This window comes from Dermatophagoides farinae, chromosome 4, assembly GCF_024713945.1.
Source record: "Dermatophagoides farinae isolate YC_2012a chromosome 4, ASM2471394v1, whole genome shotgun sequence".
Taxonomy (NCBI): domain Eukaryota; kingdom Metazoa; phylum Arthropoda; class Arachnida; order Sarcoptiformes; family Pyroglyphidae; genus Dermatophagoides; species Dermatophagoides farinae.
In genome coordinates this window covers 3,647,429-3,672,904 of record NC_134680.1, presented here as the reverse complement: position 1 = coordinate 3,672,904, position 25,476 = coordinate 3,647,429, and the positions used below count along the sequence as shown (strand labels likewise).

Sequence of the window (25,476 nt, the reverse complement as noted above, 5' to 3'; positions counted from 1 at the left end):
ACATCATTTTTTTTCTCAGGTAGATTTTGTTGTTATAGTTTGTCAAAAAAAAAAAAAAATGAATAAATGAATGAAAAAGAAACAAAAAATTGAATGAATGGTAAGGGAAAACGTACAAACACACACACACACACACATGCAAATTCTACTGCTTATCATTTGCTGTTGTTGTTTTAGATAGGCATTTTTTGTTTATTTCCAAAAAAAAACAGGAAAGGGAGAGATTGGTTTCGTGTTATATAACCATGTGTAACGTTGTTATGAATTTTATTTATTAGATTCATCAATTGTTGGCCAAAGATTAGTTTTCATTTGTTTCGTTATGGAATAATAATAGTAATAATGATAAAGAAGAAGGAGGAAGAGAACAAATTCAAATTTAATTAATCAGAATTTCTATCGTTTTTGTTCCGAAATGGAATTCCGTTTATGTGTGTGTGTGTTTGTTATGTTTTTATGTAAAAAAAAATTTTTGTTGTCGTTGTTGGACAGAAAAAAATCGATCCTTTTAATCATAATTACGTTTGTTTGTTGTTGTCATTGTTACAATATAAGTATGTATTATTACTTTATCATAATAGTTTTTTTTATCATATAGCCGACAGGGAGAGCGAGAGAGTGAGAGAGAGAAAAAAATCGAATCAATCAATTTATAACATGGAATCGATCCATAGGGTTTAGTCAAATCGATTTTGTCGATTGTTGGTGGTCCCCCCACATTGACGTACAGAATTTAATTGAACCAAAAGAAATGAAAAATGGTAAATCAAAAATAAATTGAATGAAAAAAAATAAGCAAAAACACATGTATAGCAGCAGAAAAGCCTATGGCACAGAATTTATAAATCAAATAATTATTGAAGTGAATTGAAAAGAATTCAAATAATAAGTGACCAAATAAAATTGAACTAACAGTAACAAAAATTAAGTGAAAAAAAATCAGCAAAACTTAGAATGTGAAATGATAGAACGAAGAAAGAAAAATTCATTCATTCAACAACATTAATTTTGAATTTTTTTTTTTTTTTTTTGTTTCCACATTTCTTCACATTTTGATGATGATAACAAGATAATTTTTTTCCAATTCAGCAGCATTAGTTTTTCAAATGAAATACATTAAATATAAAGAAAAAAGAAAGTTTTCTGATTATAACAGTGTGTGTGTTTCTGCTATGAGAGAGAATCCGAAAATTCAATGAAATAAGAATTTTTTTTTGTTGAAAAAATACGCTTCATTCTTATTTGTGTGTTCATCATCATAATCATTGATGATTGATTCTAAAGAATTCTGATGAATCGTCTGTCTGGTTTTATCTGTATGAAATGATTGGTTCATAATTATTTGGTCCATAGTTTTAGTTATTTATTTTTTGTTTCTCCTTTGACGGGCTTTTTTGTTGTTGATGATGATGATGTTTTTCTATGGATTCGAATGTCTGCCTTGCGTGTGTAGGTAGGAAGCTATATAAAATTTATTTTCGTGATGATGATGGCCATCTTTTGAATCGATATGTCTATTTCCTATGATGTTACTGTTGTTGTTGCTATCGTTGATGATGATGATTATGATAGACGGAAGAGAATTTCGGGCTAAAATAATATCGTTTATCATCATAAGATGTTTTGATTGAATTAGGGTTTCACCATATTATAATACTGTAATATATTGGATGTAAAGAATTTCTGATTCGAATTCGGTAAATCGATAAGAAACAAATATATAAGCAGCAGAAGAAAGATAATAGAAAAATGATAATAAGGTGAATAATTGACACAAACACACACATATGTTTACAATCACCAATTGAATGAAATAAGGAAATTAATCTTTTAAAACCAATAATAATTGATCGATATCATCGAGTGTTATGAGATGAACATTTTTTTGATCCGATTTTCTTCAATATTCCTTCATTCTACATTGATGTTTATGTTGGTTATAATCGGTAAGTGTCAATTTCATGGAAAGACAGAAAACAAAACAAAAATTCATCCGGACATCTTATCGATCCAAATAACAATAATAATGATGATGGGAGCTGAAATGACGAATAATACTGTATGATGTCTCGGATGTTTTTTGTATGATGGAAAATATTGAATTCTCATATTTCGATACTATATGGTGGTTGTTGTATTCACATATTGTAAGTTACGATTTCAAGTGTTCATTTTGAAATGAAACGAAACGAATGTTTCTATATTGGATATAACATGGTATTGATGATGATGTTAATGGAAATTTGCTGCCATTTTTTTTGGGTTGTTCATCGATTTATCATATCATATCAGATGTATTAATTTCTTCATTTTAAGGTAATGTAAGAATATTCAGTAAATGTGTGTCAGTTTGTCTCAGTTTTCATACGAATGAACAATCGGGAGGAATAGGAAAAAAAATAAAAAGGAGATAGGTAAGTGGAAATTGAACAACAGAAAACAGAATAATAATTGAAGATATGATACATGAATTTCGTTTTGTTTTCGCTGTTCTTTCAATCAACACACACACACCCATGGATGCACACTCGAAGAGGAAAAACAAACAACCGCAAAAAAATGTACAAGAAAAACACACACACACACAAACATACAAACGAATAAATCAAAAAAAAAACTGAAAGAAAATCATTGGGAAACATAGTTTGAAGATGGTTTATAGAAGAAGAAATGATTTAGAGAGAAGCTGATCGGAATAAGATCGATGGTCTAGATTTTACTACTAATATATGGGGATGTGTGATTCTGTGTAATTTTGAATAGATGATAATTTTAATATTGTGATTTGGAGAGCAAAAAAAAAAAAAAAGAATAGAAACCGGATGAAGAAGATGGAGAAATAATAATAATTTGGTTCAATGATAATAATTATGATGATGATGATGATGACTATGATAATGAGATGATAGTGATCAAGAATGAATCCGGAATATCATTCAAAATTAAACACTGGTATTATTCTGTATATATGTGTTGTTATGTGTTGGTGATATAAATGTGTTTGGTGTATTCTATTATAATATAGATCGGATCGATAATATTAATAATTATATGATGATGATTTTATAAGTATATAGAAGAATTAATCTTCTTGTGTTTCAAAATATCTAAATGTTGGATTTTCATAGCCATTGATTTGCATATTAATAACATGTTTTTCTTCGGGCGTTGCCGCCTGATTTACTTCAATAAAACCTTGACTGTGTGGCGATGTTTGTGTGTGTTTACGTAATAATACGACACCAACGATTGTTGCCGTTAACAAAGCGATGCCGGCAAATGCCAATGTTAGATATACACTTCCATTCCATTTCATTTTTGAATGATAATGTTCACGTTTCAATGAAAAACTCTATAATATGAATAGAAATTATTTAAAAAAACAATTTAACAGAAATTTAATGCAAATTATTATTCAATTTACCGGTTCATTGTGATGGAATGATTGGCTTTGTATATAAAGAGGTTGATTTGAATGGGCAACCCGATTTATTTCATTTGATTCAGGATCTTCTTGGCTCCAAAAATCATCGACATTTGGTGACAATGTTGATGTTGATGTTGTAATCAATGTTGATTTAGTTGTCGAAGAACTTGATGATGATGATGATGATATTGAATCATTAACATTTTCATCATCCGATGTTTGAGCGGATGTTTTCTCATCTTCCATCGATTCAGGATCATATTGATCGGAATTTGATTTACTTTGCTGCTGTTGTGAGCTTTTTAATGCTTCACTATTCTGACGTTGTTCTTGTTCATCCAATTCTTTCTGTTCACGATTCAATTCTTCTAAGCTTTTTTGTCGTTCACGTTCAATTTGTTTTTGTGCAACTTCTTCTTCATAACGATTCATGATGTTAAGTTCGGTTTCATGTGAAATTGTTTGCTCTATTGGAACGCCACGTAAATTATGCCAATAAGCAATCATACGGAATTTAATTTTATCGGCAACAGTTGCTACACGATCCAACATCTGAATACTTTGATTGGCCATTTTAATCAGATCAGTTAGATGATCTAAAATAGCTTTCTTATCTTTCAATGCTTGTTTAGTGAATGAATTTAATAAATGTTTATAATGATGTAATGTATGCATTCGATCCTTCTCTAATGCACGCAGCAATTTTTTCAAACATTTTTCGATCCTTTTCGATTTCGGTATGATTTCATCCAATGATTGTGTATAACAATCCATTGCAGATTTTTTACGCATATTAATGATCGACATCACTCGTTGTTGATGCATCGAAATGATTTGTCGTTTTTCAGCCGAGCTTTCTTCTTCAAGAGCTTCGACCGTTTTCTGGAAACGATTCGTCATTCGTTTTTTGAATTCATCAGCTTTTTTCGTATCTTTGTTATGCATCTCTTGATATCGTTCCTCTAATTCGCTCCATTCTTTCATTACCTAGAATGGCCATGACATGACAATTTATTATAATCATGAAATTAAAATTTATTGTTTTCATGTAAAAGTGATGGTAACTTACCTTTGTAACCTTTGATTTATGATCATCATCTAATGCCTTTTGAGCATCTTTGAATGCTTGATGTTCTTTTTGCGAATTAAAATGACTTAGATAATATTTTATCGGTGTTTCGGTTGTTGTTGTCGTAGTAGTGGTGGTAGTTGTCGTTGTTGTTGTGCTTGGTGATGCTGGCATATCTTCAACATCACTATCATCATCGAAATCATCATCATAATAATCATCATCTTGGCCAGCATCACCATTATTATTATTATTATTATCATCATTATTAATATTATCGCCGCCATTTTGATCTTCATCCGATGAATCTGATTCATCATTATATAGATCATCAGATTTTCTATTATTATTATTATTGCTAACAGTATCATCGCTCATTTCATCCATTTGATTTTGAGCTACATTATTATGTTTCTTTGACCAATAATCTGTGTTGGATCCAGATACATGAATATTGGATGCTGCAGCAGCGGCGGTTGCATGATTCATGGACGATAATGATGATGATGAATGTGGGCAACAAACAAATTCTACACCGGAAAATATGCCAACACCACATGGTAAAAGCATTGCATAGCTTTGTAATTTCATATTTCTTATCGAGCAACTAATTATTGCTGTATGATTCCAATATTGTGAATTCTGGCATAAACTTTTATTATGTATATGATCGAAGACACAATGTTCTGGTACCAATAATGCATCACTTTGAAAGCTTCCCTCCAAACATCGATAAGGCTTTACATAGTGTTTCGTTTTACATTTCGTTTGGCCAATCTTACACCATTCAATACGATAATATTTGTTCGATTCGACAATATTACGAATATCTTTTTTCGGATATACCTATAGTATAAGTATATATGAATGTTGAAATGACATTTATATATCCATATGACAAACACGAATGACAATAAAATAAAAAACAAACAAATAGATAAACAAAAAATGATTATGAGAAAATCCGAATGTTATCACAATTGTCACGACAACGATGACAACATTGTTTGGTTGCATCGTTGTCATGAAAAAAAAGAAAAAAGATTGAAATGAACATTCAATCAATCAATAATTACCTTTCGACAATATTCCAATATTTCCAATGTATTTTTCGTACAAACAGCTCTTGAATCCATATCGGATATCCATTTATTATCTTCATTCAGAAATTGATTATGGTATTTACCATGGCCACATAATATGGCAACCATTGGTTGAAAATGTCCTAATTGGGCCGTATCAAGATTAGCTGCTAATGCCTAAAATAATATCAAAGTCCAGTGAAATGAAAAGAAAGCAAATAAACCAAAACAAATGAAAAAAATGAAAATTTGACATATGAATGAATTCATTTCAAATAAAAGGGAGAGAAAAAATTCTCTTTTTTTTGACAACTTTAATCATAATCGTCATCATCATTGCGGATGACCGGTAATATAATAATAATTTGTAATAAATTGCTAATAAAACTTGTCATCATCCTTGAAATAAAATGTGTGAAAAGAAATTCTTTGGAAAAAGAAAATCAGCCAATTTTTTGATGAAAAAAGTATGGGAATTTTTTTTTTATTTTCCCCCACTCTGTGGGATGTGTTAGAATTCCAATATTGTTAATACTACTACTACTACTACTGCGACCACACTATATTATATTTTCATCATTCTTAGTTAGTTTCAAGTAAAAAAAGTCTTTTTTTTGCCATTTTCTCATTAATGTCACCGAGAATTTTTTTTTTTCGTGGCCAAGATTTCAATAACAATTTATGACATTCAAACGAACATACACATACACACAATGGATAGTTCGATGGGCCCAATGTATATGTGTATGAAAACCAAAATGAATTCTCCAAAGAATTTCTTAGTGTTGGACAGACAAAAGAGTATTAGAATGAGAGAGAGTTATACAATAAGTTCGATAAGTGAAAAACATCTCCTTGGTTAAAAAGCTTTGAAAGTACAATCAGTGTGTGTGTGTGCGATGAATGCACAAAAAATCTATTCGATTCAAACAAAAAAAAAAACACATGACCAGAGACTATCCTCTCTTTCCATTCACTGTCTATGTATATGTATTTGTTCCAAATGTTTCGAAGATCATCATAATGGAAACAGCAGCCATCGTCATTGTCATTTATATGTGTATGAGAAAAGTTCATATAAATAAATCAGGTCCTCCAATATATAAATATCAGAATGGCTATATATATTGGATTCACCGAATAAAGTAGACGAAAAAAATGTGATATATAGCATATAAAGTATTTGCCTTTATAAATTTGTGTTCCATATTTCTGATTATATGTTCATCAAGCAATGGAATAAATGTATGAAAAAAACCTTGTTCTGGTTCAGAAAGAGAGAGAAAACACTACCACCACTAAAGTTTTTTTTTCTATTACTTTATCTCACACCAAAGTTTGTTGTCAAAGAATCATTCTGACTGATTTCGGCAAGTTCGAATTGGGGGTGGGATTCTGTTTTTTTTTTTTTTTTTTTGATTCCGAGCGGAAAAATTGGTTTTTTCTGTGATCCACCACCACCGCTCCCATCTGAAATGAAACAAGAAACGTATGGAATGAATCTATTCATCATTTCATCGCGTAGAACGACGTCGTCTCCAGAATATGAATCCAGAATACAAAAATACGTCATTCATATACATTCGTTTTGGATTTGTTTTCGGTCAAGAAAAAAAAATTGATGATGAAAAAAAAATATGGACAAAGACAAACAAAAATGCTAAATAAAGAAATATAACCAAGACATAATGAATGGTGAATGAAAACGTACATCTAATTAAGCTGAAAATATATATTCTCATTTAAATCAATATAATATGATGAATAAAAACGAATCCAATTTTAATTTCAGGATGGTTTGATTCAAGATGATGATAATCGTTTTTAATCCAAAAAAAATTATTATAATTATGAATAGAGTGGAGCGTTATATAAAACATTTTAGTGAATATAATATACTACAGAATAATGTTTAAACATCATTTATCATTCATGATTCAAGCCGCAAGATCATTATTATAATTGTGTATGTTTGGCCAAACTAAATGTAATAATACACACATGATGACAAGTTTTTTATATTTCGGAAAAAAACACCAAAAAAAAAAAAAAAAAAACAAACCACCACCACTTATGATAATGATGATGATAAAAGGATATGTGTGTGTGTGTGTGTGATTTTTTTTCTTTTCATAGAATTGTTTTTTTTCCTTCTATTCTTTTCTTCTTTCACAGTAGCCGTTGTTGATGATGTGTTTAGCTTTATTCGATTGATTTATATCGTTTATTTGTTTGTCGTGTGTGTGTTCAAAAAAAAAAAAGAAAACTTTTTTCTCTCGATTGATTTTACATATATATATTCTTTATGTTTCATTTATTATGATTCGTTTGCATACTCACTTTGATCATCATCATAATCATTATTTATTATCTCTTGTTAGTGTTTTTTTCTGATATTGTTCCAGAATTTTCTCGTTAATATTTGTGATTCTATTTTTATTCGTTCAACAATAGCAACAAAATCAAAAATAGATAGATAGATAGAGAGAGAGAGAGAGAGAAAGTAATATCAAAGTCTGGACTTTATCATCCTTGGAATTCCAGAGAAAGAGACAGAACTATTTAACATATTGTCATCATCATTTTTTATTTTATTTTGAGTTTTCAATTTTCTGCCTATCGGCTATATTCACTTATTTTTTTTATACAACAACTTTATCACAGAGCTTATCAAAAAAAAAACAATAATAAATAAAACTAGAAATCCATTTCGCAAATTGAGTTCCATTGAATTTCGTGTTGCCGTCGATTGTCGAAATGTCCCGGATACAAAAACAACAACAAAAATTTATTGGAATAAAATTTTATTATTTTCTCTTTCACTCAAAGAAAAAATTCCTTTTGGGTGAAAAAGACGTCATCATCATCATCATCATCATTAAAATTGGTTCATTTCAATTTCCAAATTTTCTTTTCTAATTCTCAACTGGTTTTTATTATTGTTGATATATATTCTTAATATGTTTCTAATGTAGAGTAAGAAGAATTGTTTTCAGGAATGAAAAGAAAAAAAATACAATAAATTTCATTTGGGACATGCAATTCATTCATTTGATTCGATTCTTATGTTTCATTTCCAACATGTTCATCAAACAGAAAAACAATCGAGAACATACAATACGTGCAATACAAAATCATTTCAAACAAACAAACTTCCAAGGAAACCATCAACTAAATTGAAACAATGACGAAATCCATTGAACCAAACAAAACTAAAACCAGAAACAAAAATCGATTAAAATTCAGAGTGCCATTCACAACACATGTACAGATGAACAACGAAGATCAGATAACCCTTGAGGCTACTATTATAAATACAATTTAAAAAATAACCATGATGGTCTTTTCTCGATTGTCAGCTGCCATTTTTTTTTGGTTCTTTGAATTTGATATTTTTTTCATAACTAAATGAATAAACGGTATAAAGAAATTCAGGTTTGGAACACATACACACACACACACACACAAATGAACACCAGGTGTTTCTTTTTTACTATTTATTTCATTTTATCTGGTCAAACATTGAAATTACTAGGCTAGGATATTTTTTATCAGGAGCATAGATCAACGAACTAGACAACATGATTTAACACCATAAAATACAACTAAAGGGTCAAACATTTAAAAAAACAAGGTTATTTAAATGTTTCCAGCAAACAAACAAATTTGAATTCCGTAAGAACAGACAAAAAAAAACTAAAGAATGAAGGCATGCACGAACGAACGACAATGATGATATTCATACTATTTTTGGTCATCATTGACATCGGCACAAAAACATGTTTTGTTTCCAACTGTGGACACAAATTAATATTCAACAACCAACAACAACGACGATGATGATAACCACACACACACATACACAAAAAAAAGAAAACAGAGCTGATGATAATCATGTGGTGGTGGAAAATACATATCATCATCAGTTAAAAAACGTGGGCGATATAATGATGAAAATGGAAAAATGCCGTACAACACACTTATATCATATATATATACAGAAATGGCAACATTGCATACAAAATTAAAAAAGTTGTTTTTCTTCACTTAAAACAACAACAACAACAAACAAAAAACTACAACGACAACAATAACGAATTATGAATTGTACAAATAAGGAAAAGTAGATTGATAAAAACATTAGATTCATTTTTCGTATTGCTGCTTGCTAACCTTCTTACTAAAATGTTCCACCATCATCATCATCATCATCATGTCCATGGTTTTTTTTATGCATTTTTTCATTAAATTCAACATTGATCCTAGATATTATTATTACCATACATGACTTTGTACATATATGTGTGTATTTAAAAAATGAATAAATAAACAAACAAACAAAAGTAAAATTGTGCCTATCATTGCATATATCTTCATTTTGGATCAAATATTCATTTGTATATGTAATATTTTAATTTAAACTAAATACACACACACACACTTGAATGAATATCAGGCAAACACAAACATATACATGCAGATAGAGAGAGAGAGAGAGAAAGAGAATTGTTAAAAACTAAAACTTTGTACATAAAACGCCAATTGAAATGGAAATGAAATAAACAAACAGACAAGATATCAAATGAACTTTTATATAAATCTATAGCAAAGAATATATTATAGCAAAAATTCGGATTCAATCATCAAACAACCGAACAAAAAGAAAAACAAAACAAAAACCAGACACAATCATTCGATTCGAATCAATGTTGAATGCATGAATGAATGTTACACAATGATGATGGTCAGTCAATCAGTCAGTCAGTAAGCCAATTTTATATTTGAAAATGAATGAAAAAAAGTTAGACAATCTGAATTAATAGGAAATTTCTGGTTACGCTACAACGATATATAAACACATACACAGTCAATGAATAACTGGTTACCAATATTCCAGATAAACGAATGACCATTGAATGAATGGATTTCGGACAAGGACGAGTTTTCACACCCACACCATAAAGTAATTACTTGTTTTATAATAATAATCGGTGGAATAAATTGATATATGATTCCGGTATGATTTATAATAATGATGATTTTTATGATTAAACACCTATAAAAGAGCTTATAGCCAATCATACTAAATCGAATTCTATGTTTCCAAATTTGGAAACTAAAAAAAAAATAAAATTGGTCAATGATAAATATTACAGAAACATACCTCAACATAGGCAAAAGCTCGACCGGCTAACCAACAGCCAATGATAATGTTGATGATCATTATGATTTTCATATTGATTATTATGAATCTCATTGTTATTATTTAGTTATCGTTGGATTCGTTTTCAAATTAAATTAAATAATAATACTGGATCTCGTATCGTTTTTTTTGGATTGAAAATAAAAACAAGAACAATTTTTTTTATTTTTTTGGAAATTTGTATCTTATCACTTTTCGATGATAATAATGATGATGATGATGATATCGTGGGGATTATTGTTGATGATGATAATAATCAAAAGATTAGGTGTGTGTATGTGTTTTAGATATCAATCCAGATTAACGTCAACACAAAAAGGTGTGTATGTGATTGATGAAATAGATGATTTTGATGATGATGATGATTGGATCTTTTGTTTTTGTTTCTGTTTGGAATCAAATATGAGCAATACACACACCAGAATAATGTTTTCGTTAATAATTGTTGTTCGATGAAACAATCCAAAAAAGAAAGAAAAACCGAAACTTGATCAATTCATTTTTGATTATTAATATTCATTCAATTAATGATCAATAATGATCATCATTGGTTATGATAATAAACTGAATTTGATGATCATTGGTGTAATGATGATGATGGTGATGATCACTATGGATCCATAGAGCTCAATACGAAAAATTAATCAGAATTTTTCGAGAGTGCTAGCTGCAAACACACACTTTTTTAAGTGGGTGTCGGTGTTGTCATCAATATACAATCCATGATGATGATGATGATGATGGTGGTGGTGGTAGTAGCATTGATTAAAATTTCTGAAATCTATAGATATTAGATATATAGATCTGGTAGAGCATATCTGGTGCGTAACCCAAGATCATTTGTTGACCAAAGTTGAACTTAGTAAGTCCCTAGCAGAAAGATATACACACACAAACATATGAAATAAAACTTTGGCCACACATTTGGTGCTTGCTATATCGCTACACACCGCTATCAAACACATTCCAAAATATTCGTTTGATGACGACGATGGTCGTGGTGGCGGTTGGTTGGTTGGTTGGTTTGTTTGTTTGTTTGTTAGTTTTCAATGATCATGTCAAAGATGGTTTCAGTTTTTTTGCTTCTTTTTTTTCTTGGAAAAGCTATATAATATCTTGCTTGTTTGTTGAGCAGCTCTCTCCATATCTTTTTCTCTCAAATGATGATGATTCTCTTTCTCAATATTGAGAGGTATTCTATTTGGAGAAATAAAAATCCGTTTATTATCAACGTCGTCATGCTGCTACTCACTCTTCATTTTTTTTTTTTTTTTTTTTTTTTGATGTAAAAAACGGTACTCCGGTTCTATGTTTGATCAGTATCCTCCTCCTCTTTCTTAATTTTTAGTTTTTTTTTGAGAAGAAGTATTGCACATGCGTGTGAAAAATTTCAATAAAAAGCGCGCATAGTTCGAAAGGATCCATTGGAATATATCAAAAATAAAAACATTCGTAATCGATATGGTTTTCATTGCGTTTACGGTATATATATCTTTCTGTGTATGAAACCAGCGAGAAAAAAAAAGTCCAAAACATGGAGTAGCCGAAGTGGAATAGAATATCAAAAAATGGTCCTATGAGAAAGAATCCACTCGAGAGATAGAGAGAGTGAGAAACGGAATTTTCCCAATGGAACGCCCATTTTTTTTTTGTTGGATTTTGACTTTGTATTCTCTTTTTCGATAAATGAGTAATTTATGAATGTTTTGGAAAAAAATGACCGAAGAAAAATACTGAAAAAAACCTGAAAAAATTACCTTCGATAAAAATGAACGGAATGAATGAATGAATTGAAACAAAAATCGATGAACCGAGAAATAGGAAAAAAAATACCGGAACTTCATGTTAAACTAAAATCGAGAGGAAAAGAAAAATACAATGGATTCTGTGTTCTGTTTTCATATAACACTCGAGCACAGAGAATCCAACAGAACAGGATAGAGAGTTGTATACGGTTGGTTGGTCATTAGATCTTTATATGTTAACCGTAGTAATTGTCCGGCCGTATATATATGTGTGTGTGTGATGGATCACCATAATAAATGATTGAATAGATGATGATAGATTCTGTTGATGAATTCTAGTGAAAACACGAAATTAATAATAATGGGCCATATCATATATTGGGTTGATGGTAAAATGAAAATGGACCCAAAAAAAACCAGAAACAAATAAAAACGGTGTCAATATTGTTGTTGTTTTTGTTTCCTTTGTTCTATTATTATGATGATCTCAAGGTTTCTTTTTTTTCTCAATTTCATTTACTCGTCGTGATTGTCATAGTCATCATTGGTTGGAACAATTCATTGAATGAATTTAATTGCGAAAAAAAACCTTTAGGCCCTTTTTTCTGGCAGCTATTTTGTAATTCTGGTTTCTCTTTTTTGTTTTGATGGTGGTTATTGAATAGACCAAATAACCGGACCAACCAGCTACGGCTGCCGTCATGTCAGTTTTGTTTGTTGAGTATTCTAATTCATTTTGTTCATTTTTCCACTTGGTTGATTTCAACTCTTCGTTTTTTCTTCGAAAAATCATTATATTCATATATATTATCATTATTATTATTAATGAAAAAAAATCGAACCGAAAAAAATGATTTGGAAATGAAAATTGGATAAAAAGAAAAACCAGAAAAGGGCAAAGGATGTGCGTAACTGTGGAAGGAAAAACGACATGATAATAGTAACGATGGTGATGAAAAAAGGGAAAAAAGTTTCAAATTTTATAATTTGAAATTTTTTTTCCCTGATTACCATTGTATTCACACACACATAGACATATGGTCGATATAGATTCCGAGTTTTTTTTCCAAATTTCTAAAAATATAAAATTCCCGAAAAAAATATTTACCAGAAATTCACAAGTTTCAAAAAAATAAAAAAAATAAAATTTCCTTGTTGTTGAGTTAAATTCTTGAATTTCTATTCATAAACACACACACACACACACACACACTACTCTTTAACAACAACAACAACAACAGTAATTTTCTGATTGCATTCAAGAATTTTCTTTGAAATTCAAAATTTACATCCCCTTCATTTCCATCACCATCATCAAAATTTTACATAACAATGACAATAGATGTATATGCGTATGTAAACAACAAAAACAAGTAACAACCAGAATCGGTGATGATAACAAAAAGAAAAAAAAATTCCAGAATTTTTTTCTTTAGTTTCTTTATGGCTGTAAATCTGTATGGTGTGCATTTGTCGAACCTAAGAGAGAGACAACAACAACCGTGAGAAGAATTGACGCATACAGATGCAAAAGTGGAAAATCAATTTCATTCAAAAATTATAAAAAAAAAATTCTTCACAGGATTTATCATAAGACACTGATAACATTCATACAACACTACTATTTTATTTTATTTTTGGATAGATTGCCGTTATTTCGATAATGTTTTATATATTTCTGATAAAAATGAAAAATAAAACTTGAAATTTGAAACGAAAAACTTTTCTTATTTTTTTTGATAATATGATTCTAGTTATTATAAACGTTTGTTTGTTTGTTTGTTTGTTGATATATTCTCCAATTATTTTTTGCCATACCAGGACCAATTTGTTGTTTAAAACTATTTTATTCTTTTAAATTGGAAAAAATCATATATGATGAGTTTATCTTTGAGATTTGTTTGTGAGAAGTTTATTTGATGAATCATATTGATTCGGATGATCAAGAAACAAAACAAAACAAAAATTTTTTTTTTTTTTTTTTTTTTGATTAAATAAGATCATCATTATGTTGATTGTGTGTATGTAAAACAAGCAAATTCTATTATAAACTTTTTTTTTGCTGTTATAAATCTAAAAACACGACTAATGATGATGACGAAGATAACAAACATAGAACAAACATAGAAAATTTTTAACGATAATAAAAGATTAAGAATGATGGAAATAAAAAAAAATTGAAATTCTGAATTCCACACACACACACACGCACAGTGAATATAATCCAAATACACCATAGCAACAACACGAAAAAAAGTGGAAAAAATGGGAAAAACAAAATGTGGGCGTTGAATTATTCTTCTGGATCTTTTTGTCTCTATAAGTGAAAATAAATTTCAATGAAAATAAATAGATGTTTAATCCACAACAACAACAATAAAATTTGTTGAGAATAAAATTAATTTTCAATTTTTCTATAACTATAGGTTATTAATGTATTTCGATTGTTTTCCATTATTGATTGTTTGATCGTAGCAGTTTAGTGAAAATTAATTTTTTCCAATCAACAGATATATAAATTTCTGTAAATTCTTATTCCATATATCCAATGCCAGAATGTTAATACTGTTATCATTTTTGTTAACATTCGTTTGTTTTGCATTTACTAAAAGGCCAATTATTATACATAATGGTAACAACGTGACCAGTGATACTATGATAAGATTTCCATATAAACCATTATATGGCCTACCTGTTCGTTTAAATTGTCCTGATCATGTACGAAAAGAATTCAATGGATGTGAACTTTATGCTCGTGATGAATGGTCAATTTCCATTGATGAATATGTAAGATTATATCGCTATTGCACTTTCGATGGTCAATTAATATTTTTTTTTTTTGTTTCATAAAACAGTTTTATCCATCACGAAAATTTTGTTGTTTTGCATGGTTACAATTATCGTGTGAAATTATAGTGGCTAGTAAATGTCATCAAAAATACGCTATATTACTCTCACAACGAACGAAACAAATGTTTGATCCGATTTGTAATCCACGAGGTTATAGTCATGAAAGCATCCAATGTTGGTGGTCATCACGTACAGAAAGTTCTATAGTTATTAGCTTTGCCATTGCTTTGTCATTGTTAATTTGTTGTTTGATTGCAGTGTTAACATCGGATACACCTAATGCAAAATATAGTAGTGATTATTATGATGATTATTTTATGAGTACGAATAGTGTACTCGATGAAGGACGATTGGATTATAAATGGACACATGATTCATCCAGATTGTATGAATATCTTGGCCAATTACCGCCAATTCGACGAGGACGACAATCAGCAACATCATCATTATCGTCATTCGGATGGGAAAAGGTTCGACCTTATCAAAAACCTTTTATTACACAATCACAATTACCATCTATGAATGGTTTCGATACAACCCATTTTCCAATTAATTAATAGATTCCATTCATATATTTTTAAAGGAAAAAATTTCTCACATTTCACACCGTTATTCATTAATTAGATAATTATTAATTAAAAAACCATTTCATATGAATCCACTTTTTTTTACAATGAAAAATTAAACGTTATGAATTTTAAAAATAAAATCCAATTCTCATAGAATGCCATCTAGTGGCCATGATACTTTATATTGATAAATTTTTTTTTTTCAAAATGATGATTCTCATCAAAAATGAATCGAAATCGAAAATAAATATAAAAAATGATCATGATGATCATGGTCAGCTGTCTTTATTGTTGATGATGATCACGATGATGTTGGTGATGATAATGATGATGATAAATGTCCATAATTTTTGGTCAATAGTTCAAAACAATTGATGAAAAAAAAATACAATGAACTGAAATTTTTCTGTCAATTCATTCAAATAAATCAATCGATAAACAACGCGATTGAATTATAATTATAATTATGTTTTTTTAAAGTGTTAATTATTTCAATAGAAAAAATAATTCAAGAATAAAAATTCGATAATTTCAAAAAGGTAAACTATTTCATTTATCAAATTTAAAAATATATTTATGTTGACAACAATAAACAGTAGAGCTAGAGTAATAATAATCATTATGATTATTAGATAATATAATTATCATTATGATCACGCCTTACCCTTAATCATCATAATTATCTATATTCAAAAAGTTTTTTCTTCTTTGAAAAGTATTACCTCTTTTGCAACAAAAAAAAAAAATCTACCAATGACAACAACAGAAAAGAATTGGTGTTATATACAATTGACATTTTTTTTTTTTTTTTTTGGTCACAGGACATTGAATTAGATATCAATGGAAATACAAAATGTTTGTATGGCAGCAATTGAGTACGACCATCCAACCAACTAACCAACCAACCAACCATCTATTCATATTCAATGTGAAAGTCTACAATTCTTTTTTCTTCTACAATTTTTACCTTTATTATTCATTCATTCATTATATATTTGTTATAATTTTTTTTTCGTGATCATCATCATGGTTCATACAGTGTGGAAAAAAAGGGCAGATCATACTACTCTTATTCATATACAAAGATCTTACTCTTTCAAACAATGATGATGATGATGATGATGATGAGTAGAAAAAAAAATTCATATCGAAGTGAATGAATGTATGAAAATCCGTGGCCCGAACAACAACAACAAAAGAAACAAGCTGAATATCTAGTTTGATGATGATGAGTGTGAAGAGAAGAGGAAAAAAAAATACCAACCAACCAACTAACCTGAGATCCAACTTGAGAGAATGGAATTCATTCTTTTTCTATTTGATCATTCATTCATTTATTTTTAAAGTTTGTTTTCTATGGTGATGACGATTATGGTGGTGGTGGTGGTGGTGGGTGCAATTTCAATTGAATTTTTTTAGCATTATTAAATGAAATGAAACGTTTGTCGGTGTTTGTGCATTGAATTGAAGTTGATGGTTGGTGTTGACCAGGTTGTTGTTGTCCAATGATCATCATAGATATATATCCAACTTATTCACATACGTATATGTTTTGGGCCGTATAATTTTATTTTATTTTTTTTTCCTGTTGAAAAAAAACATATCACATCTGCTACTGACAAAATATTTTTGTTGTTGTTGTTGTTTTATTTCGTATATAATATAATATAATTGATATACTTGTTGCACACAAACACCTGGCCAAGTTGATTGTATATAATGTGTGTGTGTGTGTTCGTGTGTATGTAATAAAAACTACGACAAATGCAAAGACAAAGACAATGATAAACATCAAGATGGCCAAAATACAATGATGACTTTGATGTTAATATAATGATGGTGATGGAACAAAATTATTCGATGAAATCATTTCAAAAATTCGAATGAATCAATTCGAACGTTATATGTGAAATTTTTTTTGATTCTGTGTTTGTGAATTGTGATTGTTTATAATTTCTAATTAAAAAAAAAAATTCAAATTTAATAATTCAATCAAAACAGAAAATGAACATTATCAATCAATGAAAATGATGATGAGATGGTGTTGATCTCTGGTATGATGATGATGATTCTGATGATCATCGTCACCATCAAACCATCGAATGATCGAATATATTATTATTATTTCCAGAATGGAACAACGTAAACGTATTTACATATTTATAACATTTTTCATATGCACATCATGTCTTGCTTTATTAACATTATCATTGGCTACACATCGTTGGATTATAGCTCGTCCAATACGTTTAATTTCACTTAATTCATCAACAATATTTCAACTAAATGATTATGATGAACATACTGAGATTGAATTACCGAAAAAATTTCGTGGTTTTGTTTATTTTGGTCTATTTCAAGGCACAAAGGTACTCAACTATGGCCTAGGTGATCGTACAACAATTATTTGGTGTAAGTATGATCATTTGTATATCAATCAGAGTCCAGAGTGTGGTGGCCAAAGTCATGACTACAGATAATAATAACAATCATGTCTTGATCATGATGTTTCATCATTCTGATAAAGTCATTCGTTTGGTTCATCTCATTGCGTATCATTATCGATCGATTATAATAATTGCCATAATCATCGAATATGGTTTCAATGATCACGAACATTTGTATATCATCATCCTCATTGAATGAAAACTTTTTTTATCAAAATTCAAATTTTATAATGATGATTACTGCAGAACAAATGAATCATTACAATATGTGTTGGGATTTTTTTTCACTCTAAATAGAGAACAATGACGTTTTGTTCAAATATAAAATATATCTCATTATTATAATTTTCATTTTGAAGATGAATCGATTAGATTAAGTGAAAACGGTATTGTTGTTGTTCTTGCTAATTATTTTTTTCATTTTTTTTTTCGTTTGCACAGTAAAACAAGAAATGTTACGTAATCCAAATCTAATGTCATTTGCTCTATGGCTATTGACCATACTATCCGTTTCGATTGCCATGATATTCGGTCTGGTTGCTGCCATATTTTCCATTATAAATACAGTGATGACTCCTATCGAAGCCATTACGGGCGTACAAGGTTTATATCTATGGAATGCATTAGCAAGTAAGTTCGTATGTGTGGGGATGTTTAATGATGATGAAAAATCTCCTTGTTTGACATATCAATCGATCTATAAAATCAACGGTAGATCATAGATCATCATAAATCAAACCTTTCACACGAATTCTAAAGATTAATCATTGTTTTGATATTCTTTTTTTTATATCCATTTTACCTATATATTTGACCGGTTTTTTTTCATACACAGGTTTATTCTGTACATGTGCAGCAATCACGTGGCTAATACAATATCAAACCAGATTAATCAAAAATGTTATGACCGATGATGAACAACAGGATGGTTGGACATCATTGAATCGTACATCGTTAAGTTTTAGCTATTATGTCGTTATCATCGCTCTTGCACTTCATTTATTCAACATATTCATCATTTATTATGGTACGACAATGATCGACAACGTTACACAGCGATCGAATTGTGGCCGTAGTCGCCGTCGTTGTAGTAAAGATCGACGATCAAATCGAAATGATAAACATCCAGAAGGTTTAATCATGCTTTATTGATCATCATCATCATCGACAATCGATCAAATATTGAAATATTTTTCATTTTGTTTTTGTTGAATATTTTTTTTTTCACTCGAAATTTTTTTCCAATTCAATATGATTGAAACTCAATTTTTTTTTGTTGTAAATAATGGTTGAATTTTTTTCCACTTATCATCTTTATTAAGATATATTGCTTCACAAATCAATCAAAAAAAATAAATACTTTGAAAACTTTTTTTTTGTAAAGAATGATTAAGTCAATGGTCAAAAAAAAAATGTTGAAATATTTTAGAAAATTATAGCCAAAAAACAAAATGTTGAAAAAATTTCTTCCAATCAATCATCGATTGGTTGAAGAATCACAAAAAAAATTTAAAAAATGATATGTAAAAATGAATGAATGAGAATCAAAAAAAAAAGAAATGAACATAATCAAATTTATAAATTAAGATGATGAAGAAGTGGATGAATGAATCATTGAATTCAATATAAGAATATTTTTTCTTGTACTGCTAGTTTGTATATATGGCGGTGGGTTTTGTGAAAGTTTTAGTTTTTTTTCTCCACTGTCGCTTGTTATTAAATAAGTAGCGTATTGGTAAAGTTGAATTTGGATGGATAAGATCAATGCAAGTGAAAAAAAAAATATAATAATCCACTTAAAGACGTAGATTTCGTTTTCGTGTTGAATATTTATAATCTAAACTTTTACAAATTGTACGAAATTTTTTCAAATCTTCTTCGTGGTTTTTTGAATGCATAGGCTTATAGGCACATGGTTCACATAGATGCTACAATAGGATTAATTTGTAACAGAATCAAAGTTATTATTATTATTATTATTCAAAACGAAAACAAAAATACAAACCGAATAATGTTGAAAAAATTCCTTATAACCACCATCAAGTAGATAGATTTCTGGATAATGTAGTTTAGGATATACACGGCTATTTTTTACACGATCATTGTTACGAAGAAAACGGCATCTACAAATTGATTAAAAATTTCATTCAGGTAAAGTGAACAGACAGACAAACTTACAAGCTTGGACCACGTTCCGATGAGAATTCACAATGAAATATTAATATATCACGTTTATCATTGGCAGTTTTATCATCATCATCATCCTCATCATTGCTACTATCTTTGCTACCAGCTTCTTTTGGTTTTGTTTTAATAAAACGATTTAATATTTGTTCCTGTGTATAAAGATTAATCGCCATTTGTATATGACCACCATCATATTCATATGGATAACGGCAATCAATTATTGTAAATGAACGTATTTGATGTGAATATCGTTGATTCTGCATTAGTTCTGCTAATACATGACATGTAATTGAACGAAGATCTTGATGTTTTGAATTGGTCATCAATGGTAGCGCATATGTACGGCTAAAATCACCGATTAATGATGAATCATCTGATGATCTTTGTACGGCACGCATAATTGATGCATGATTTTCGCTAAAATATTTTTGTAACGGTACATTTGATGGACCACCACCATCGCACTTTACTGCATTTGTTAATGAAGATTTCATACATTTAGCTTTCGGTATTATATCATTCTCATCAAATGGTTTCAAAGACGATGATAATTGTTTCGTATTATTAAATTCTGGTGTCAATTCCAATGTCATATGTTGCTGATGAGAAAAATGTTTAGGCGTTGTACGTGGTGATATTTTATTCTCAATCGATGATAATATTAATGGACTTTTAAAATCATTTGAAGTTTGGTTGGAGAAACGAAATTCCTGAAAAGACATTTGATCTGTCTGTGGAAAAAAATGATAATCATAAATAGTGACATCATCATTGAAATCAATAAACAAACCTCATAATGATCGCCGCTATTTAAATCTGTGGAAAGACAACGACGAGAAAAATTTGTACGTTTTCGATTACGTACAACATTCAAACTATTTCTAGGTGTTTCCGTATCGGATACATTAAAATCTAGACGACATTTTGGTAATGTTACGGTGGTGGTGGTCGCCGTCGTTGTGATTTCATTATTGATCAATTCGGATACAGGTGATGGAATTTTAAATTCCGAAATTGATGAATTTTGATTCATTGAAAAATTCAATGTTTCTTGTATGAATTCATCGTCATCAAAATGATCATCATTACTTTGATTCAATTCGATACTCATCAGTGATTCATCCATTTTGTTGTTTGAATCGCTTTTGATTCAGAAACAATAAGGATTTCAAAATGAAAATGTGGCCGTAGAAAATTTATATTCGAAAATGGTGATTGTCGATGATCACACCACCATATAATCAACAACAACAACAACAATCAACAATCAATGACGACGACGATGATGACAAAAAAAAATTAAATTTTGATCAAATCGATCATCCAACAATTCAATGTCTGGCATACGTGAAATGAATGATTGTGGACCCAGTGTGTTCATTTAATCGCGGTAAAAAAGTGAACATTACGAAAAAAAACCAGAAAATTTTGGCGCTGCTTCAACGGCTATCAAACCAACAAAATATAATGCGTGTATGTTGTTTGGTAGTAGTTTGGCTTAAAGAAGAGACAAGTTTTAACTTTAAATTTTAACATTAATCTGGATCCACCTTTTTTGAAAATCATTCAAACACTACGTTACTTGGTGAGATTTTTACCGGATTAATATGTTTGATGATGATTTGATTGATGATGATTGATTGATTTTCAATATTGATGAAAATTTTAAATTTTAATTAAAATTCACAGAATAAATGAAATAAATTAATTGATTAAAAAATTTCATCGATTGTTGCCATTGTGGTAGAAATCATATTCAAATCGAATGTATTGTTTATATACGGGACTAGGAAATCAAATGTTTCGAAATCATCCGAATTAGATTCATTTTTTTTGTGGAACATTGTTTTTAAAACCACCTACCGTTTTGGAAATTGGATCAAATTATCGAGATTATTCGGTAGGATTTATGGCATCATCGCTGTATACAAGAAAAATCAACGTGATATTTGAGCGATAATGTGATCAAATCACGCAATCGCAATAAAATATAATACAGCTGTATTCATCAGAGTGAAGAATCATCATTGATCAATGTGAGAAAAAGATAATTTTTTTATCCATTTTTTTATATGCAAGTACAAATGCATCCAAGTGATATTTTGATTATTATAAACGAAGATAATTTTTGCCATTTGTTTATGTGATGGTGGTGGTTGGTGGTAAAATAATAATCAAAACGACTTAGAAGTTCGACCTCCTCCTTATATATTATACTATACTGCTATTTGTTTGCGAATTTGGTGTTGAATTTTTTCTGTTTCTATGAGACATTCATTTACAATCATCATTGATAATTGATAATTCACGGGCAAAATATATATGTGTTTGCTATAATAATCTGATAAAATACTGCCCTATTTTGAGTTTGATTTGTTTTTGTTTATTACACGCACACACGCTGATAATAATTGAATTAAATCGAAAAAATGGTCATACAAGTGAATAATATTCTTCGACAATTGTCAGGTAAATTTGATCTATATAACGGGTACATTCTTAATATTGATCGATTGACGATTGATTTTTATTTATTAATTTATTTATTCAGTGTCAAGATTAACATCAATCAAAACAAATTCATATATTAATCATCAGATTATACGTAATGATTATACATCCACACGTAATGCATTGAAAATTGGTTCACATACAAAAGTTATATGTCAAGGTTTTACCGGTAAACAAGGCACATTTCATTCAAAACAAGCTATTGAATATGGAACTAAAATGGTTGGTGGTGTATCGCCAAGTAAAGCTGGTCAAATTCATCTAGATTTACCCGTATTCAAAACGGTTAAAGAAGTATGTATTGACTTTTTGGATTTTAAAATTTTTAATTGAATTTTTATTTTTGATAATAAATTAGGCACGTGATAAAACAGGTGCCGATGCAACAGTCATCTATGTTCCTGCACCTGGAGCTGCATCCGCTATAATGGAAGCATTAGATGCTGAAATACCTTTAATCGTATGCATTACCGAAGGCATTCCTCAATTGGATATGGTTAAAGTTAAACATCGTTTAGTTAGACAAGATAAATCTCGTTTAATTGGTCCAAATTGTCCGGGTATTATTAAACCGGGTGAATGTAAAATCGGTATAATGCCTGGTCATATTCATACACCGGGGAAGATTGGTATTGTATCAAGATCTGGTACATTAACCTATGAGGCTGTACATCAAACAACCGAAGTTGGTCTTGGTCAATCACTTTGTGTTGGTATCGGTGGTGATCCATTCAATGGGACAGATTTTATTGATTGTCTGGAAATTTTCTTAAACGATCCAGAAACCAAAGGTTCGTTGTTATTAATTTTTAGAGACAATCGACAATAAAATTTTTTTTTAGGAATCATTTTGATCGGTGAAATTGGTGGTAACGCTGAAGAATTAGCAGCAGAATATCTGAAAAATAATAATTCCGGACCTAATGGTAAACCCGTTGTATCATTTATTGCCGGTTTAACAGCACCGCCTGGACGACGTATGGGTCATGCTGGAGCAATTATCGCCGGTGGTAAAGGTGGTGCACAGGATAAGATTGATGCATTAGAAAGTGCCGGTGTACGTGTGACAAGATCACCGGCACAGATGGGTTCATCATTATTGGAAGAGATGAAAAAACGTGGATTAGCTTAGAATCAGAATTTTACCTGAAAACTAATGATTACACTGGAAACAATTTAAAAAACAAATTTGTGAATTCGCCATCAAACTTTTTGTGTGAAACCCACACAGTTTCACGAATCTTTTTTTCGCTTGTTATCACTTGAAATTATTTGATTGATTAATAAACATGATTTTATCAGAATCAAAATCCAAGTGAAATTTATTGATAACATTTTCCTGTTTTTTTTTTTGGATAAAATTTATTTGTAATAATAATGAGTCAGAATTTCAAATTTTATAATTCATGATTTTTTTTGTTAGTTAATTTTTTTAAATTCTGTACGTTCCACTTTAACTTCATTACCGATCAATTGATAAACATAATTGACAACGGTAGTGGATTGTATATCCATCAATACAAAAGATGGAATGATATTATTTTCCAATGCCGAATAGGCACCGGTCGCTGATCCAGGATTAATGAAAAATTTTCCATCCTTTTCGAATGCATTGAATTTATGTGTATGACCGGTGATCAATATATCAACTTCAAGTTCACGTTGAATCATGGCTAAACTTTCATCATCACCCCATGGTACAATCTGATGACCATGACAAAGACCGATACTAAATTGACCGATTGTTACCACTTTTTTATCCGGATAATTTGTCTGTTTAAATTTAATAAAAAAAATTAAGCTTAAAACGAACACTTAATTTGACATACATCATCTAATTCTCCTTTGACAATATGAATATCGGTTGCCAATGTTTTTAGATAATCATAACATTCTTTTGTACAAAGATTACCCGTACAAAGAATATGTTGGATACGGCCAGGAATGAGAAGTTTTTTAAATTTACTTGGTAAACTATGTTTACGAAATGGAATATGAAAATCACCGATTACAAGTACGAGCTAAATGTTTGTTTTTTCAATAACAACAAAAAAATTATTTATAAAATAAACATGAATATAAAACAAATAATCAAATCGAACATACCATTCTGAATGAGATTATTATATTATTATCTTTTCACTATTGATTTTAAAGAATTATCAAAAACCAAAAAAGAGGTGTTTTCCAAATTATTCCAATATTCATCAATCATCAAATTAAAAATAATACCATTTGCAAAAAAAAAAATTATTTTGACACAAAATCACGAATTTCATGGTCACCGTCAAAAAGGACGTACCATGAAAAAACCAGTTCGTTATAATTGAAATTCCAAACATCAGATGACAGAACTAGTGCTCAAGTTGAATAATAAATAAAAAAA

General features: G+C 29.6%; 6 protein-coding genes across 7 annotated transcripts; 3 read left to right on the top strand and 3 right to left on the bottom strand.

Annotated features, from left to right (window-relative positions):
* Positions 1–252: 252 nt before the first annotated feature.
* On the bottom strand, positions 253–11,880 carry Appl (amyloid-beta-like protein). Its single transcript, XM_047052363.2, has 5 exons — positions 10,743–11,880; positions 5,573–5,755; positions 4,497–5,342; positions 3,425–4,414; positions 253–3,352 (listed from the first exon to the last, which is right to left on the bottom strand). The coding sequence occupies exons 1-5, from the start codon at positions 10,833–10,835 to the stop codon at positions 3,083–3,085; spliced, it is 2,382 nt and encodes a 793-aa protein (XP_046908319.2). The 5' UTR covers positions 10,836–11,880; the 3' UTR covers positions 253–3,082.
* A 3,217-nt stretch (positions 11,881–15,097) lies between these two features.
* LOC124490052 (uncharacterized) lies at positions 15,098–15,961 on the top strand. Its single transcript, XM_047052522.2, has 2 exons — positions 15,098–15,313; positions 15,382–15,961. Exons 1-2 carry the CDS (start codon positions 15,182–15,184, stop codon positions 15,931–15,933), a joined length of 684 nt encoding a protein of 227 aa, XP_046908478.2. The 5' UTR covers positions 15,098–15,181; the 3' UTR covers positions 15,934–15,961.
* A 1,065-nt stretch (positions 15,962–17,026) lies between these two features.
* On the top strand, positions 17,027–19,770 carry LOC124490039 (clarin-2). 2 transcript variants are annotated; one of them, XM_075730093.1, is made up of 4 exons: positions 17,027–17,107; positions 18,077–18,357; positions 18,834–19,022; positions 19,228–19,770. In XM_075730093.1, the coding sequence occupies exons 2-4, from the start codon at positions 18,078–18,080 to the stop codon at positions 19,542–19,544; spliced, it is 786 nt and encodes a 261-aa protein (XP_075586208.1). In that variant the 5' UTR covers positions 17,027–17,107; position 18,077; the 3' UTR covers positions 19,545–19,770. The 2 variants fall into 2 exon arrangements, with proteins under 2 accessions (XP_075586208.1, XP_046908464.1); XM_047052508.2 differs by lacking the exon at positions 17,027–17,107 and having other exon boundaries at positions 17,404–18,357.
* Positions 19,687–22,755, bottom strand: LOC124489990 (M-phase inducer phosphatase 1-B). The gene is made up of 5 exons (XM_047052443.2): positions 22,443–22,755; positions 21,370–22,365; positions 20,571–21,310; positions 20,398–20,515; positions 19,687–20,320 (listed from the first exon to the last, which is right to left on the bottom strand). Exons 2-5 carry the CDS (start codon positions 21,703–21,705, stop codon positions 20,189–20,191), a joined length of 1,326 nt encoding a protein of 441 aa, XP_046908399.2. The 5' UTR covers positions 21,706–22,365; positions 22,443–22,755; the 3' UTR covers positions 19,687–20,188.
* Scsalpha1 (Succinyl-coenzyme A synthetase alpha subunit 1) lies at positions 22,632–24,400 on the top strand. The gene is made up of 4 exons (XM_047052484.2): positions 22,632–23,048; positions 23,131–23,384; positions 23,449–23,881; positions 23,933–24,400. The coding sequence occupies exons 1-4, from the start codon at positions 23,009–23,011 to the stop codon at positions 24,220–24,222; spliced, it is 1,017 nt and encodes a 338-aa protein (XP_046908440.1). The 5' UTR covers positions 22,632–23,008; the 3' UTR covers positions 24,223–24,400.
* Vps29 (vacuolar protein sorting 29) lies at positions 24,384–25,347 on the bottom strand. The gene is made up of 3 exons (XM_047052538.2): positions 25,197–25,347; positions 24,920–25,111; positions 24,384–24,863 (listed from the first exon to the last, which is right to left on the bottom strand). Exons 1-3 carry the CDS (start codon positions 25,197–25,199, stop codon positions 24,510–24,512), a joined length of 549 nt encoding a protein of 182 aa, XP_046908494.1. The 5' UTR covers positions 25,200–25,347; the 3' UTR covers positions 24,384–24,509.
* Between the last annotated feature and the right edge of the window lie 129 nt (positions 25,348–25,476).

Bases quoted from the DNA above. Each gene is read 5' to 3' on its own strand.
- Appl (XM_047052363.2), bottom strand. From the start codon at position 10,835: ATGAGATTCATAATAATCAATATGAAAATCATAATGATCATCAACATT. The intron at 4,415-4,496 runs GTAAGTTACCAT...TGGCCATTCTAG, and splicing joins ATAAATCAAAGGTTACAAAG to GTAATGAAAGAATGGAGCGA. The intron at 3,353-3,424 runs GTAAATTGAATA...TTCATATTATAG, and splicing joins CATTCCATCACAATGAACCG to AGTTTTTCATTGAAACGTGA.
- LOC124490052 (XM_047052522.2), top strand. From the start codon at position 15,182: ATGATAAGATTTCCATATAAACCATTATATGGCCTACCTGTTCGTTTA. The intron at 15,314-15,381 runs GTAAGATTATAT...TTCATAAAACAG, and splicing joins CAATTTCCATTGATGAATAT to TTTTATCCATCACGAAAATT.
- LOC124490039 (XM_047052508.2), top strand. From the start codon at position 18,048: ATGATCGAATATATTATTATTATTTCCAGAATGGAACAACGTAAACGT. The intron at 18,358-18,833 runs GTAAGTATGATC...TCGTTTGCACAG, and splicing joins TCGTACAACAATTATTTGGT to TAAAACAAGAAATGTTACGT. The intron at 19,023-19,227 runs GTAAGTTCGTAT...TTTCATACACAG, and splicing joins TCTATGGAATGCATTAGCAA to GTTTATTCTGTACATGTGCA.
- LOC124489990 (XM_047052443.2), bottom strand. From the start codon at position 21,705: ATGGATGAATCACTGATGAGTATCGAATTGAATCAAAGTAATGATGAT. The intron at 21,311-21,369 runs GTTTGTTTATTG...TTTTTTCCACAG, and splicing joins ATAGCGGCGATCATTATGAG to ACAGATCAAATGTCTTTTCA. The intron at 20,321-20,397 runs GTTTGTATTTTT...ATCCTATTGTAG, and splicing joins AATTTTTTCAACATTATTCG to CATCTATGTGAACCATGTGC.
- Scsalpha1 (XM_047052484.2), top strand. From the start codon at position 23,009: ATGGTCATACAAGTGAATAATATTCTTCGACAATTGTCAG. The intron at 23,385-23,448 runs GTATGTATTGAC...ATAATAAATTAG, and splicing joins TATTCAAAACGGTTAAAGAA to GCACGTGATAAAACAGGTGC. The intron at 23,882-23,932 runs GTTCGTTGTTAT...ATTTTTTTTTAG, and splicing joins AAACGATCCAGAAACCAAAG to GAATCATTTTGATCGGTGAA.
- Vps29 (XM_047052538.2), bottom strand. The intron at 24,864-24,919 runs GTATGTCAAATT...AAATTTAAACAG, and splicing joins TCAAAGGAGAATTAGATGAT to ACAAATTATCCGGATAAAAA.